The sequence below is a fragment of the Mirounga angustirostris genome, unplaced genomic scaffold (assembly GCF_029215605.1).
Source record: "Mirounga angustirostris isolate CCGP_5_RB_7025 unplaced genomic scaffold, mMirAng1.0.hap1 SCAF_4, whole genome shotgun sequence".
Classification (NCBI taxonomy): domain Eukaryota; kingdom Metazoa; phylum Chordata; class Mammalia; order Carnivora; family Phocidae; genus Mirounga; species Mirounga angustirostris.
Genome location: NW_026991712.1, coordinates 182,404,658 through 182,416,933, shown reverse-complemented (window position 1 = coordinate 182,416,933; position 12,276 = coordinate 182,404,658). Strand labels below are relative to the sequence as shown.

The 12,276-nt window shown below is 53.6% G+C and overlaps 1 protein-coding gene across 3 annotated transcripts in view; it reads left to right on the top strand.

The window, feature by feature from the left end:
* Window positions 1-12,276, top strand: part of PEX14 (peroxisomal biogenesis factor 14) — a 139,200-nt gene that overhangs the window by 124,301 nt on the left and 2,623 nt on the right. For 2 of the 3 annotated variants that reach the window (XM_054513145.2, XM_045898721.3), the window contains 4 exons: window positions 3,511-3,596; window positions 6,537-6,639; window positions 7,813-7,910; window positions 11,670-11,761. In XM_054513145.2, coding sequence (XP_054369120.1) covers window positions 3,511-3,596; window positions 6,537-6,639; window positions 7,813-7,910; window positions 11,670-11,761 — 379 coding nt within the window. The remainder of the gene's footprint in view (window positions 1-3,510; window positions 3,597-6,536; window positions 6,640-7,812; window positions 7,911-11,669; window positions 11,762-12,276) is intronic. The other variant, XM_064589943.1, reaches the window with a different exon arrangement.

Here is a 12,276-nt window from a genome sequence, read left to right as displayed (position 1 = left end):
TTTTTAAGTGAGGGAGCAGGGGGAGGGCCAGAGGGTGAGGGACAGAGAGAATCCCAAGCAGGCTCCATACCCAGCACGGAGCCCAACACAGGGCTCCATCCCAGGACCCTGAGATTGTGACCTGAGCTGAAATCAAGAGTCGGCCGCTTAACTGAGCCACCCAGGCGCCCCAGCGGAGCTCCATTCTAGAGACAGCTTCTGTGACCCTGAGTGTCACTGCACAACCGTGGGAGGAAGTGGGGATGACCCCAGAGCCCATGCGAGAGTAGACAGATACGTTTATATAAACATGGGTATGCTACATGTCAGGAGACACCATAAGCAGGGTCAAAAGAAAAATATACTGGGAAGGATTTTTGCAATTTTCTAAAAAGATTTTATCGATTTATTTGAGAGAGAGAGCGGCCATGCACAAGCAGGGCGAGTGGCAGAGGGAGAAGCAGGCTTCCTGCTGAGCAAGGAGCCCGATGCGGGGCTCCATCCCGGGACCCTGAGATCATGACCTGAGCCGAAGGCAGACGCTTCAGCGACTGAGCCACCCAGGCATTCCCGATTTTTGCAACTTCTGTCATAGAGGGCTCATTTTCCAGGCTCCTCCATCACTGTCACCTCTGCCTCCTGAAAGCCGCATTCAGCTATATAAGAAATTTACATAAATTGATGAGGAAATTAATAAAGAAATTGAATAGGAGAGTAGGGATCATATGCAATACACCAAAAAGGACACACAGTGCAGAGATGCTCAGTCCTACTCACAGTAAGATTCATGCAAATGAAAATGGGCGTGAAGTAGTCTTTTCTACTTTCGTATGGGCAGCAACGCGGGTGTGATGAGCGCGCGCTGTTGGTGGCTATGAGGAAATAGGCACTCTGGGACGGGGCTGGTGGGAGCAGCCTGGTTCAGCTCCTGTGGAGGACTATTTGAAAGTATCTTTCTGAATTGCAAATTGCATGTACCTCTGACCCAGGCTCCTAGGAGTTCACGTGTACAAGTGTCCTCCCACGTTATGTGCGCGAGATGACGTGTACGCGGCCCTTGGGGGCAGCACTGTGTGAAATGGTAAGAGGCCGGAAATCAGAGGGGAATGGCTTAAATGGAACATTACGCAGCTGTGGGGGGAAAAAGCAGGATGAGAAGTAGGGTGTGCAAGAAGAAAAATAATACGTATCTGTGTTGCCTTACATGTGCATAAAAAGCCTCGGGCCGGACAGACGGGAAGCTGTTCACAGTGGCTCTGGGTGGTGGAGGGAGCCTGCTGGCAGTAGACTGATGACAGATGCTATGTGCTGTTCAGACCATATGCATCTATGAGCCGCTCAAAAGCTGTAAAACAAAAAGGGGAGTTGAGGGCTGAGGGAGAGGCCACCTGTTGATTACAGTTTGTGCACGAGACTCCAGGGCTGGGCCACGTTGGGAAACTGGTTTGGGATCCACAGGCCGTGCCGGCAGTGAGGGGAGGCGGGCAAGGAGAGACTCCTCCAGGCCCCTGCATCACTGTCACATCTGCCTCCTGAAAGCCAATTTGGCAGCTCGGGTAGGAGGGAGCGTCTCCCTCGCCCCCTTGGAGGTCTTTGCCCCTTGGATCCCCCTGGTGGCCCGTGTGTCAGCAGGCCCTCCTCACCGAGTGCCCACATCCTGCCACTGAGCCTGGAGAAGGGAGAAGGTCCCTCTCCTGTTCTCCTTTGTCAGGAGATGCCAGGCTATGAGGAGTACCTGGAGAGCTTGCAGGTACGGGGAGAGGTAAAGGCTGAGACACACAGTGTCTGTCCCCGCGATTTGCATGGGGCCTTGCTCCGGGAGCTGTAGTGGTCTTTTCAAGAAGTTTGAGAATGCTGTTGTTCTTCCTTTTCTCTCGTGCGTGTCCAGACCCCAGCTTCCTTGTCATAACAGCACGCCTCGGGTGGGTGCCTTCTGGATAACTTGCCGTGGGCACTGTGGTCTGATTCTGCAGACCCGATTAGTGTCCCGCACCACTGATCATTCTGGAAATGGTGTGCCGTGCCTTCCATGGCAGATCCCTTGAGAGGAGGCAGAGCGTCAGAGAAGATTATGGACATGCAAGTACTTTGTAAACAGTCCGTGGGAAAGATCACAAGGTAGAACACTCTGCTCTCCTCCTGTGGGATTGGAATTCCATTCAGGAGTCGGGGGGAGCTCCTGAAATGGTGTTCTAGAGCACTGGGCCAGGGTCCTATTCCTGCAGGAGGACTGGCTGCCCATGTCTGGTCCCCGCCCAACAGCAGCATGGGTTCTTCTGAGCCTCTTGTCCTCTCCCAGTCCGTCTTACCCCCTGGCAGGAGCCTCCTCCTGCCTCGCTTCCCTCCCGTCTGTATCTTGCCCTTGAGGGTACCCGATGTTGTTCTCCCAGAATATAGGGCTGACTGGGTCACTCCCGGATTCAGAGCCTTCAGTGACCCTACTGCTTGTGACATGATGATCGGGTGGCCTGGCCACACTCTCCACCTGGCCACTGTGTGTCCCAGCTCTTTACCCCCACTCTACCCTCCACCACTCCCGCTTGATTGGCCCCTCTCTGTTCTTGCCAGTCTCCCCTCTTGGGTAGGCCCAGTTGCTCAGTCGGGCCACAGTGGCCACCTTCTCTCCTTAAGCACAAGTCAACCCCTGCCTTGGTACTTGCTCGTCCCCTGCCTGGAGCTCTGTCCCTGGGACCCCACACGTTTCAGTGTCTGCCTCCTCCAAGGCCCTGCTGACCCCTGGCTCTCCTCCCTGGCCCTTCCCACCTCACATTGCCCCGTTGGGCCTTCTTTTTGTTGTTGTTTAAAGATTTTATTTATTTAAATAGTCTCTCTGCCCAGTGTGGGGCTCGAACTCAGGACCCCGAGATCAAGAGTCGTATGCTCCACCGACTGAGCCCGGCCAGGCACCCCACCCCATTGGGCCTTCTTGATCACTCTCTGGAGTTAACTTGTTCAGTCATTTGTAAGCTGTCTGCTGCATGGTTCAGGATGAGAGCAGGCCAGGGCACCGGGGTCTCGTCACCCCACGCCCCTGGGCCTACAACACTGTCCGGCACACAGTTGATGCTTCATGAAGTCTTGAATACACAGATGATGCAGTCTCCTCCTTTCCCCTCCCCTGGTTCTGAGGTGGCTCTTAGCTCATCCCTGTCTGTAATATGGCGTGGGGACGTGTATTTATGTACACTTAAAAGTGTGTTTGTGTCAGCCTCACTGGACCCTTTGTTCCCTGAGAGTGGAGTCCATGTGCTAGGTCTGCAGATCACCTCTGCCACCTGACTGCCACCCTGGGACTTGGCTCACGGCTACCCATCTCCACACAGCAGGTGTGTAGTGGAGGCAGGTCGTTCCGAGAGCCCGGACTGAAGAGAGAGTCACAGCCATGCCACCGTTCTCACCGTCACATGCTGTCTCCTGCAATTGTGTGTCGCAGTTGCCGATCCTTCGAGATTAAGAGGCAGTACACGTGCTCTCCCCTGCCCGGGAAGGATGTGTGTGCTTCTCCTGACGCACCTTTTCTCCCAACCTCAGGCCCTGTGGGGTCCCGATGGAGAGACTACGGTGCCTTGGCTGTCATCACGGCAGGCATTGCGTTTGGCTTTCACCAGCTCTACAAGGTACGTCCGCCCTTCCTTTTGCCCCCCACGCCGGCATTCAGCCCCGTTCCAAGGTTGATCTGTGTCGAGGCACCCAGCCCTGGAGTGCGATGGCAGGAGAGGGGCTGCGTGTGGAGGCAGAGTGTACAGATGAGCACGTTTTCTGCGGGGGCGTCTGGTTCAGTCTCTGTCCTGCCCCCACCGGGATGGGTGCCCTTGGCAACTTCAGACCCTGCTCATCTGCTGCACTGGGCATTGCTCCTCAGAGTCCCTGCTGCGCAGGGTGACCATGGGGCCCGTCCATCAACAGGCCATGTCGGGTACTTAGAACAGTGCCCGGCATATGCTGAGGAGGTGGGACATTTTTGAGAAACAGAATGACAGGGTGGTTGAGAGCAGGGACACTGTAGCCCAGCTGCTGTGTTGCATCCCAGCTTTGCCACTTAGCAGGAGCTCAGTGGTCTCATCTGTAAAATGGGGACGATAGTACCTACCTCACGAGGCTGTTGTGAAGCTCCTTTGGAAAGTGCTGTGTGCCTGGCACTCAGGAAGCTCTCTGTGCTATTATTCTACTTGAGTATTTGAAACCGGCTTTGAGAATCTCAGGATCATTTTATTTACGGGCTCTGTTTTTGTTTCCTACATATTGTGTTGGCATCCCTGTAAATATAGGATTTTTTCCCCAAACTTCATAGTCAACCCTCAGGATCCCAGCCTTGGTTGCTTACAGCAGAACTGCAGGCATGAAATGAACACGTACTTCCTTGATACCAAATACTAACCAGATACGAACTACCAGATACTAACTTTGACGTGAAGGAAGCGAGTCTTTTCTGGAAGATGCAGAGCCAGGGTAGGTCCCGGAGACAAAAGACAAAACAGTGGTCAGAGAACTTACTCTCTGCTGGTCCTGGAGAGAAGGCCTCTTTCCTCCTGATGTCACCTGCAACGAATACCCAGACTCACTGTTGTAACTTTCAGCACGTGAAACATGTTTAAACACTGTGCTCTGGGATTCTTAATTTTTGACTTCATGCAAAAGCTAGTGACAGAGTTGCAGCAGAGTATAATTTTTCAGAGGAACGTCTATTCTTGGAATTGGAAATTTCCATGCCAGAAATCCAGAAGCAAAATGTTCTAGGTCCTGGGACTTCTCCCCCTGACCTGATGCCCTTCCCTTACCCTGTGTGCTGAAAGCCTATTTCCAGTTGCTAACTGTGTCCAGTCACCAAGAAGAATAAAATGCTAAGACAGAATTCTCAAAATAACGTCCCAGCTCTTACTAAGCGGTACCTAATCATCACGTGGCCCCCCTCGGACGGCCTGTGGTCTGCTGGAAGTGGGCCTAGTTCCGGTTGGAGCAAAGCAGAGGTATCATTAACTTTTCCCACCAAGCTCTGATCTTTACTCTTGGCCTTAAAAAATAAGAGACACCGAAAGATCAGTGGCAATGGTGATGAGAATTTTTTTGTTTAGTTTCTTTAAATTAAAAAAAAAAAAAAAAAAAGGAGGTAAGAACCATCACCTTGTTTTATAAATATGTAATGATTTAGGCTCGGGGGAGTGTATGTGCTCCTTCCTTTGGCTTTTTTGATCTCAGAAGTTTTCGTTTGTTACATGTGTGCGAATCCCTTGATTTTTATGCTCAGGAAACTTTCAACCTGGAAGGTAAGGCTAAACATTTGATGAGTTTCGGCTCAGTTGTGGGTAATAACTCACACAGTGGTTGAAAAGCTTTTTGCAAAATAGAAAATGCTTCTGTGTCTTTGCTAAATAATGATCTTCACTCCGGAGTCGCTCATGAAGTGAGTTCTGCGAGAGACCTCCTTCTCCTTCCCCGGTACAGAACCCTTAATGGAGAAGCTGCTGCTGTCTCTTTTCCCATCTGGGCCCCAAATGGAGTAGGAAGCCACGTGCTTTGGTCCCACCTGCCAGTTACCACACCTGCCAGCCTGTGCTGCCTCCAGGGCCCTCCGCCCCCATCAAAGCTGGAGACTGGGCTCACGCTTCTAAAACAAGAGTTTCTGGAGTGCAGTGCCCATATTCTGTCACCCAGCCCTCCCAGCGGCTGCCCTGCTGCCCACCCTCCACCCCTTCCCACCTCAAAGCAGGCAGCCAGTTACCAGCTATGCCCCACTTGCCTTCTTCCTGAATGTTCCAAGACCCTCCTCTTCCCCTGGGCTTCCCGAATTCTGGGCCGCCTTGTTTGGTTGCTCTGTGGCATCTACTTCCTTCTCCCCAGGGTCAGTTTCTTCAGGTTCTGCCCCTTCCTCTTCCTTCTGCCCTTGTGTCTGGGGGAATTTGACTGCATTTGATTGACTCTTACCCGAAGGACGCTAGTTCTGAGGATTCAAGGCTTAGTTTAGGAAAAAAACTTGAGGTGTGACCTCTTTCGATGGCCTCGGAATGCTGTGTATTATTCCCTAGTAAAAGGACCAAAGGCCCAGACATGTGCTGTCGATTTTCATCTAGTTTCTTGAATAATTTTTTTGTTTATTTTATTTTATGCATTTGTCTCTGAATGGTGATTCATTCATGTGGATCAAAATGTCTAAAGGATCAGAAAAGTGTACAGTCAAAAGCGTCCCTGCCGCTCCTCCCTGGAGGCCACCAGTGGTATCACTGTCTTGCATCACCTTCTACATTTTTATCTTACAACTTTCAAAGCAGAATTTTAAATATTTTTTGTTACGGAAATCTACGTAGCATCATTGAGATGATTAAATAAAAGGACCAAAAATAGACCGAATTGACTTTAACTTGTCCCTACTTCCTGGTCCTTGTCCTTATGCAGAATTTTAATCAGCCTCGTAACTTTCAAGTATCTCATTGACGGTGTTTGCGTCGGGTTTCCGAAACCCGGAGGTGACAGAGAGAAAGTGGGTGGGCAGAATTAGAGAGGTGGCTGGAGAATGACCCCAAGTGCGTGCCCGCTGCTGACGCCCGCCCTGCTCCTTGTAGAGATACCTGCTCCCCCTCGTCATGGGTGGCCGAGAGGACAGGAAGCACCTGCAGAGTATGGAGGCGAGTCTCTCGGAGCTGAGTGGCAGCGTGGCACAGACAGGTAAAGATTAATGACTCCATCAAGTCGCCCCTTCGAGCCTTCGCCAGCAGCCCCTTCTCTGCCCCGCCCCTCCCCCTCCGTCTCCACTTTATGTGGTGACTTCATTTATCTGCTCTGAGAATCTGTTCACATTTGCAAATGAAGCCGCCGTCATTTCGGTTTAATTTGAAATTGCTTGTTTACTGTCGGCGCGGCCTCAATTAATTATGTTTTTACGGAAAGGCTCCCAACCTCAGAATATTAATAAGGGGAATAAAATGACAGCCTTTCTAAGGGCTGTAAAGTTCATTTTTAATTTCTGCTTCTGTGAGGTTTTCAGGGGGGTTTTCAGCGATTTTTTTCCCCCTTCCCTCTAAGAATCCAACACAGGGTCAAGAAAGGCTGTAATTACTGCGGCTCTGGGGACCCCAGCCACCTCCTCTGTCATTGACTCCACGGGGCTGGCGTTCATTACCCGGTGCCCCAACGATGGCCCAGATTAGCTGGGACCTGTCGCACCAGAGGTGGCTTTTCCTCTTTATAAACTTGTTTACTAGACAGAGGCTCTGAATCTAAAAACTCAGGCAAGCGCCGGAGCCACTGTCCCAGGCAGGAGTCTGTCCCCCCGGGGTGCGTTTGCAGAGCCTCCAGAAAGGCTCTGGTGCGTCTGCCCCCGGGGAGGCTGACGCTGGGGCCCATGGCTCCCACACGGCCCTGTGACACTGTGACCCGGGGGCATGCCGGCATCCTCGGGATTGGGTGTGGAGGGCAGGGAGGAGCAGCCAGAGAGCAGGATTTGGAGTCTCGAACCGCTCCCGGCATCGCGGGCCTGAGATGCGTTTCTGCCAGCATGGGAGAGTCCGCGAGTTCCCACGAGGTGAGGGGCTGAGATGAGGGACATAGACGGTACCAGAGTCCGAAGAGCCGAGCACTTCATAAGCACATGTAACTGGAGGGGAGAGGTTTCGGACGGATATACTGTTGACCACGGACAAGTGCACAATGGAAAGATGGAGTGGGAATGCTAGAGGTTAGATACGGTGCAGGTAGATGGCCCAGAGTGCAGATAAATTACATGCATTGCGGGGTGGGGGGTGTCTGCTGATCAGTGAGATGCGGCAGCTCTAGGTGTGTGGACAGAGAGGGGAAGAATCCGTATCATTTAACAGAGATGCGACTGCTTTCTCCTCCCAGTGACTCAGTTACAGATGACTTTAGCCTCCATCCAGGAGCTGCTGATTCAGCAGCAGCAGAAGGTCCAGGAGCTCGCCCACGAACTGGCTGCAGCCAAGGTACTTGTTCCTGACCCTCTCCAGATCCAGGTCTGCCCTGCTCCGGGCTCCGCTCAGGGCCCTTGTGCCCAGTTCACCGTGTTCCATGGGGGCCGACTCTGTCTTTTCTCGTGCCCGTTACACAGCAGGGGCCCACACGCCCTCTGCGGAGAGAGGAGGGAGTCACTGTCTCTCCGTGCCCCCTCCTAGCAGGGGGAGGAAGCAGCTCTTCGCCTGTGGCCCTCCCGTGTCAGCACACACGCAGCTCTGGACGTGGTTGGGGTAGACACAGGATGGTCTCCCCGAGCATGTTAGGCCACAGGTCACAGCGTGGCCAAGAGCGAGTCCAGGGGACAGGGAGGTAGGGGGAGGGTGCCAAGATGCTGGGTGAAGTCGGCTACAGTGGGCAGAGTCTCTACACCCAGCTCTTGGGAAGTCAGGTGACCCCTGAAGGAGCAGTTTCCTTGCCTCACTTCCCACATCTGAGCAGTCTTGGCAATATGAGATCCTAGGATCAGACCGCCTGGGTCGCAGTCCCAGCGAGCTGTGTGAGCACAGGCAGGTTTCTTAACCTCCCTGAGTCTGTTTCTTTATCTGTAAAATGAAGCTGTAACGGCACCTCCTTCGTTGTCTGTCCGTGCTTAGAACAGCGCCTGGCTCCTGTCGGCTCCCAGCATGGCAGGCTGCTGGCTTAGGGCTGTGGGTGCGTGACAAGGTCATTCCCGGGCACTGTCTTGGACAGACCCAGCCCAGGAGACACTGGTCCACCAGTGACTCCAGGACGTCCGCTGTGCTCCCCACTCCATCCCCTGCTGCTTTCTCGTTGCTTCCACACAGCCCGCACCTCCTCTGAGTGGCTCTCCCAGGAGAAGCCCCACCCGGTGCAGAACCCAATGTGAGTGGGTGCTCAAATCTTTTACATTCGCAAAACCAAGTGAAACAGGAATCTTTCCATTTCTGATGGAATCTGGGGTGCCTCTTGTGAAGAGGGTCCCCAAGAATCCCCTTCTTGGATACCCCACTTCCTCCTCAGATGGCTGTGGTTCCCTGTGGCCACCTCTAGCCGCGGTACGTGCTCCCTGTGGGCGGGCAGCCCATAAAGCAGCCGGGAAGGCCGGGTTATGGCCCCCACCCTGCTCTCCTCTATTATCTTTGGGAGCGGTGGCCTGCCAATGGCCAGAAGCCATTCCGGAAATTGGAAAACTGTTTGCAGACCTTAAGCATTAAGATTAAGACCACATGTTGCATTTTAAGAGGGGAGGGGGCCTGAGACTGTGCTTGGTGGCTGAGAGCTGTCTCTGTGAGTTCCTAGTGCTTGCTTCCCTGATGGTCCCCCCCCACCCCCCCACCGCCCGCGTCCCCGGCCCCCTTTCATCCTCTCCTGTACTGAAGCGGGCTCACTGGTGTGGTGTCTAAACCCAAATGCGTGAAGACTTTGGTTACCCCATAAACCAGCGACTCAGAGCTGTGTTTTCTCAGCTGTAATGTAAGTTTTTATATCTGGCTTCCAAACTCCTACTGCAGCCCTGTAAAAAATTAAAAAGAAGAGCGTTAAGTAATTAAAAAACCTACATAAAACTGAAGGCTGAGAGTTTTCTACAACTGTTTTTTAAAGAGACTGGCTAAAAAGCCCCAGATGTCAGATTTTATTTCTAAATCCTGGCATCTGGCACCATATGCGTTTGGAAATTTGAGTCCTTTGTAGGCCGGTGAGTGGAAATTGCTCCCTTGTTAATGGGCTGCTATGGCTTTCAAGGTCCCCGAGAAGCCAGAACGGTGGCTCCTGGATCTGCGCTGTCTGGTGGTCTGGAGTGAGGACCCTGAGGGGATGTGTGTGCGGGCGGCTGGTGTTTGCAGGGGGGTTGTGTGCACTCCCTCCAAGACCTCCAGCCCCTCTGCAGGGCTTCTCCCTGTAGAGGAGTGCTCACCTGAGTGGGGCCCCCACCCCAGGTCAGAGATCCCCGCCAGCCTGGTGGGAACATCCGAGGCCCCTCCCCTCTGCCAGCCTGGGCCTCCCCGTGTTCTCCTGAACTTACGGTTCCGGTTTTCTGGGTCCGGCCAGGGTAGGGGTGTTAGGGAAGCTGGGCCCTTGCACGACTAATCCACGTACTTGAAGCCCATGTGGAGGTGGCCTCCGGCCTGGTGGATGTGGGCCCGTCACACCTGGAACCGGCCCATAAACACTTCACAGACCACTTGGCCACCAGCAGCTACCATTTGGGGGACCACCGTTTGGACTTTGCTCTTCTCCGTCTAGCCCAGCAAGATTTGCCAAAGAAAGGTATAGTTCTCTGAAGTTTATTTGGAAAACGGTCAAGGATGGCGTCTGTCCTAGGGGCTGTGGCAGTTTCTCCGTGGTCCCTCTTCAGGGAAAGAATTGGCGTTAAGTCCTAGGACAGCTTCTTGCTCTCTGCTGAGCCTTCAGAATCATCCCAAAGCAGTGGCTGCGGATGGATGGTGTGGCCCACACATTGTTGCAGCTTTGCAGATAGCCGGGTGCAGCCTGGGGGGCTGACCTTGCTGCGGTGGGAGCCGAGGGCTGCCCAGTAGTGTGGGAAGGTGCTCCCGGGGCGAAGCCTGCCTTCTGGGCGTGCTTGCCACTGGAGCTGGGGGCCGGGCCGGGCAGGTGCTCAGCGGCCTCCCCGGCCCTCCAGCACACCTTGGAGATACTGCGGGTCTGGTCCCAGGTCACCACAGGAAAGCCAGTAGCACAGTAAAGGGAGTCAGATTACTTTTTTGGCTTCCCAGTGTGTACGAGAGTTGTTTACACTGTACTTCAGTCTGTTAAGGGTGTAATAGTATTATGCCAAAAAAATGTGCATACCTTAATTTAAAAATACTTTATTGCTACAAATTGCTGACGATCATTTGAGCTTTCAGTGAGTCCTATTCACTGATCACAGATCACTATAACAAACATAATAATAATGAAAAAGTTTGAAATATTGCGAGAATTGCTGAAATGTGACACAGACACTCAAAGCGAGCAAGTGGTCTTGGGAAATGGCGCCGACAGACTTGCTCAACGCAGGGTTGCCCACAAACCTTCACTTTGTAAAAAAAAGCACAGTACTTGTGAAGTAGGGAAGCGAGGTAGGCCTGCCCAGTGTGGTTGTGGTGGCTGCCGGCCTCCACCCCAGGGTTCCCGCCTGTGGTGGTGGGATCGTCTCTGCAGGGAGAGGGACTCCGCTGGAGCAGTTGACATGGAGATGGGCTTCACTGAGTTTATTAGTTTAGTTTTAATGGGACATTTCAAACACAGGCGGAGACAGAGGGCCACAGAGCGGATGGCTTGCTTCCAGCACGCCGCTGCGCGTGGCCTCGGCCCCCCGGCCCGCACCCCCGGCTCTCGTGGTGGCACATGCCAGACGGTGGATCATTTGTTACTGCGGACACTTGAGTTTGCATCTCTTGAAGGATACGGGCTCTTGTGTTGCCGTTATTTTACATAGTCGGAATACCGTTATTATATACCTGAATACATGTCACGATCGCTTAATAGCGTCCGATGTCCAAACAGGGTTGTGGGCATGTTTGTTTTGAGGGTGCCATCATTGAAGCAGAAAGACCCGGGTAGGCAGACCCCTGAACGGGCAGTGGCAGAACCTTCCCAGGGGGTCTCCAGGCTGGCACCCAGGACCTAGCAGGACCTGGGTACCACACTCACACCCTGGGTCCTCTGGAGCTGGCAGCCCCTCCTGCCACCCTGGCCGTCTGAGCTCCACGGGGCAGGGGGGAGGTGCCGCTCTGATCCTCCTTCTCCCATGTTTTGACTTTCAGGCCACCACATCTACCAATTGGATCCTGGAGTCTCAGAATATCAATGAACTCAAGTCGGAAATTAACTCCTTGAAGGGGCTGCTTTTAAACCGGTAGGAGGGGAGAAGGCGTGGCTGTGGCCCCCAGCCCGGGACCGTGGAGCCTGAGCTCCTGGGGCCTGGCCAGCTCTCATGGGCGGGGCGCATCTCCCCGAGAGGCCCCTGTCCGTCCAGCCCCTGGTGGAGCTGGGCGACTCAGGCATTGAGTTTGGGAGTCGTTGGAGCTTCTGCCTTCCCTCCCCGGGAGGCCCCCTCCCTCTCCACTCCAGGGGGGGCAGTCTGCAGTGCCCCCAAGTTCTCAAGTACAGCAGTTCCTCAGCCCTGTCGGATAGCTGGAGCCACAACACAGTACCTTGAACAAAGGAGAACATCCCCATCCTGAAAAGGACCTCCAGACAGGGACCTCCTCCTCCTCCTCCATCCTGAGCCCCGACACTGGACCTCTCAGTGACAGCTTGGTCCCAGAGAAGTTCCTCGCAGAAGGCCAGGGAGTCCTTGGTTGGAAGGATTCTAGGTTCGAGGCAGGGGACAGGAGCAGTGGTCTCCTTTTGCTGTCCCTCTGTGGTGAT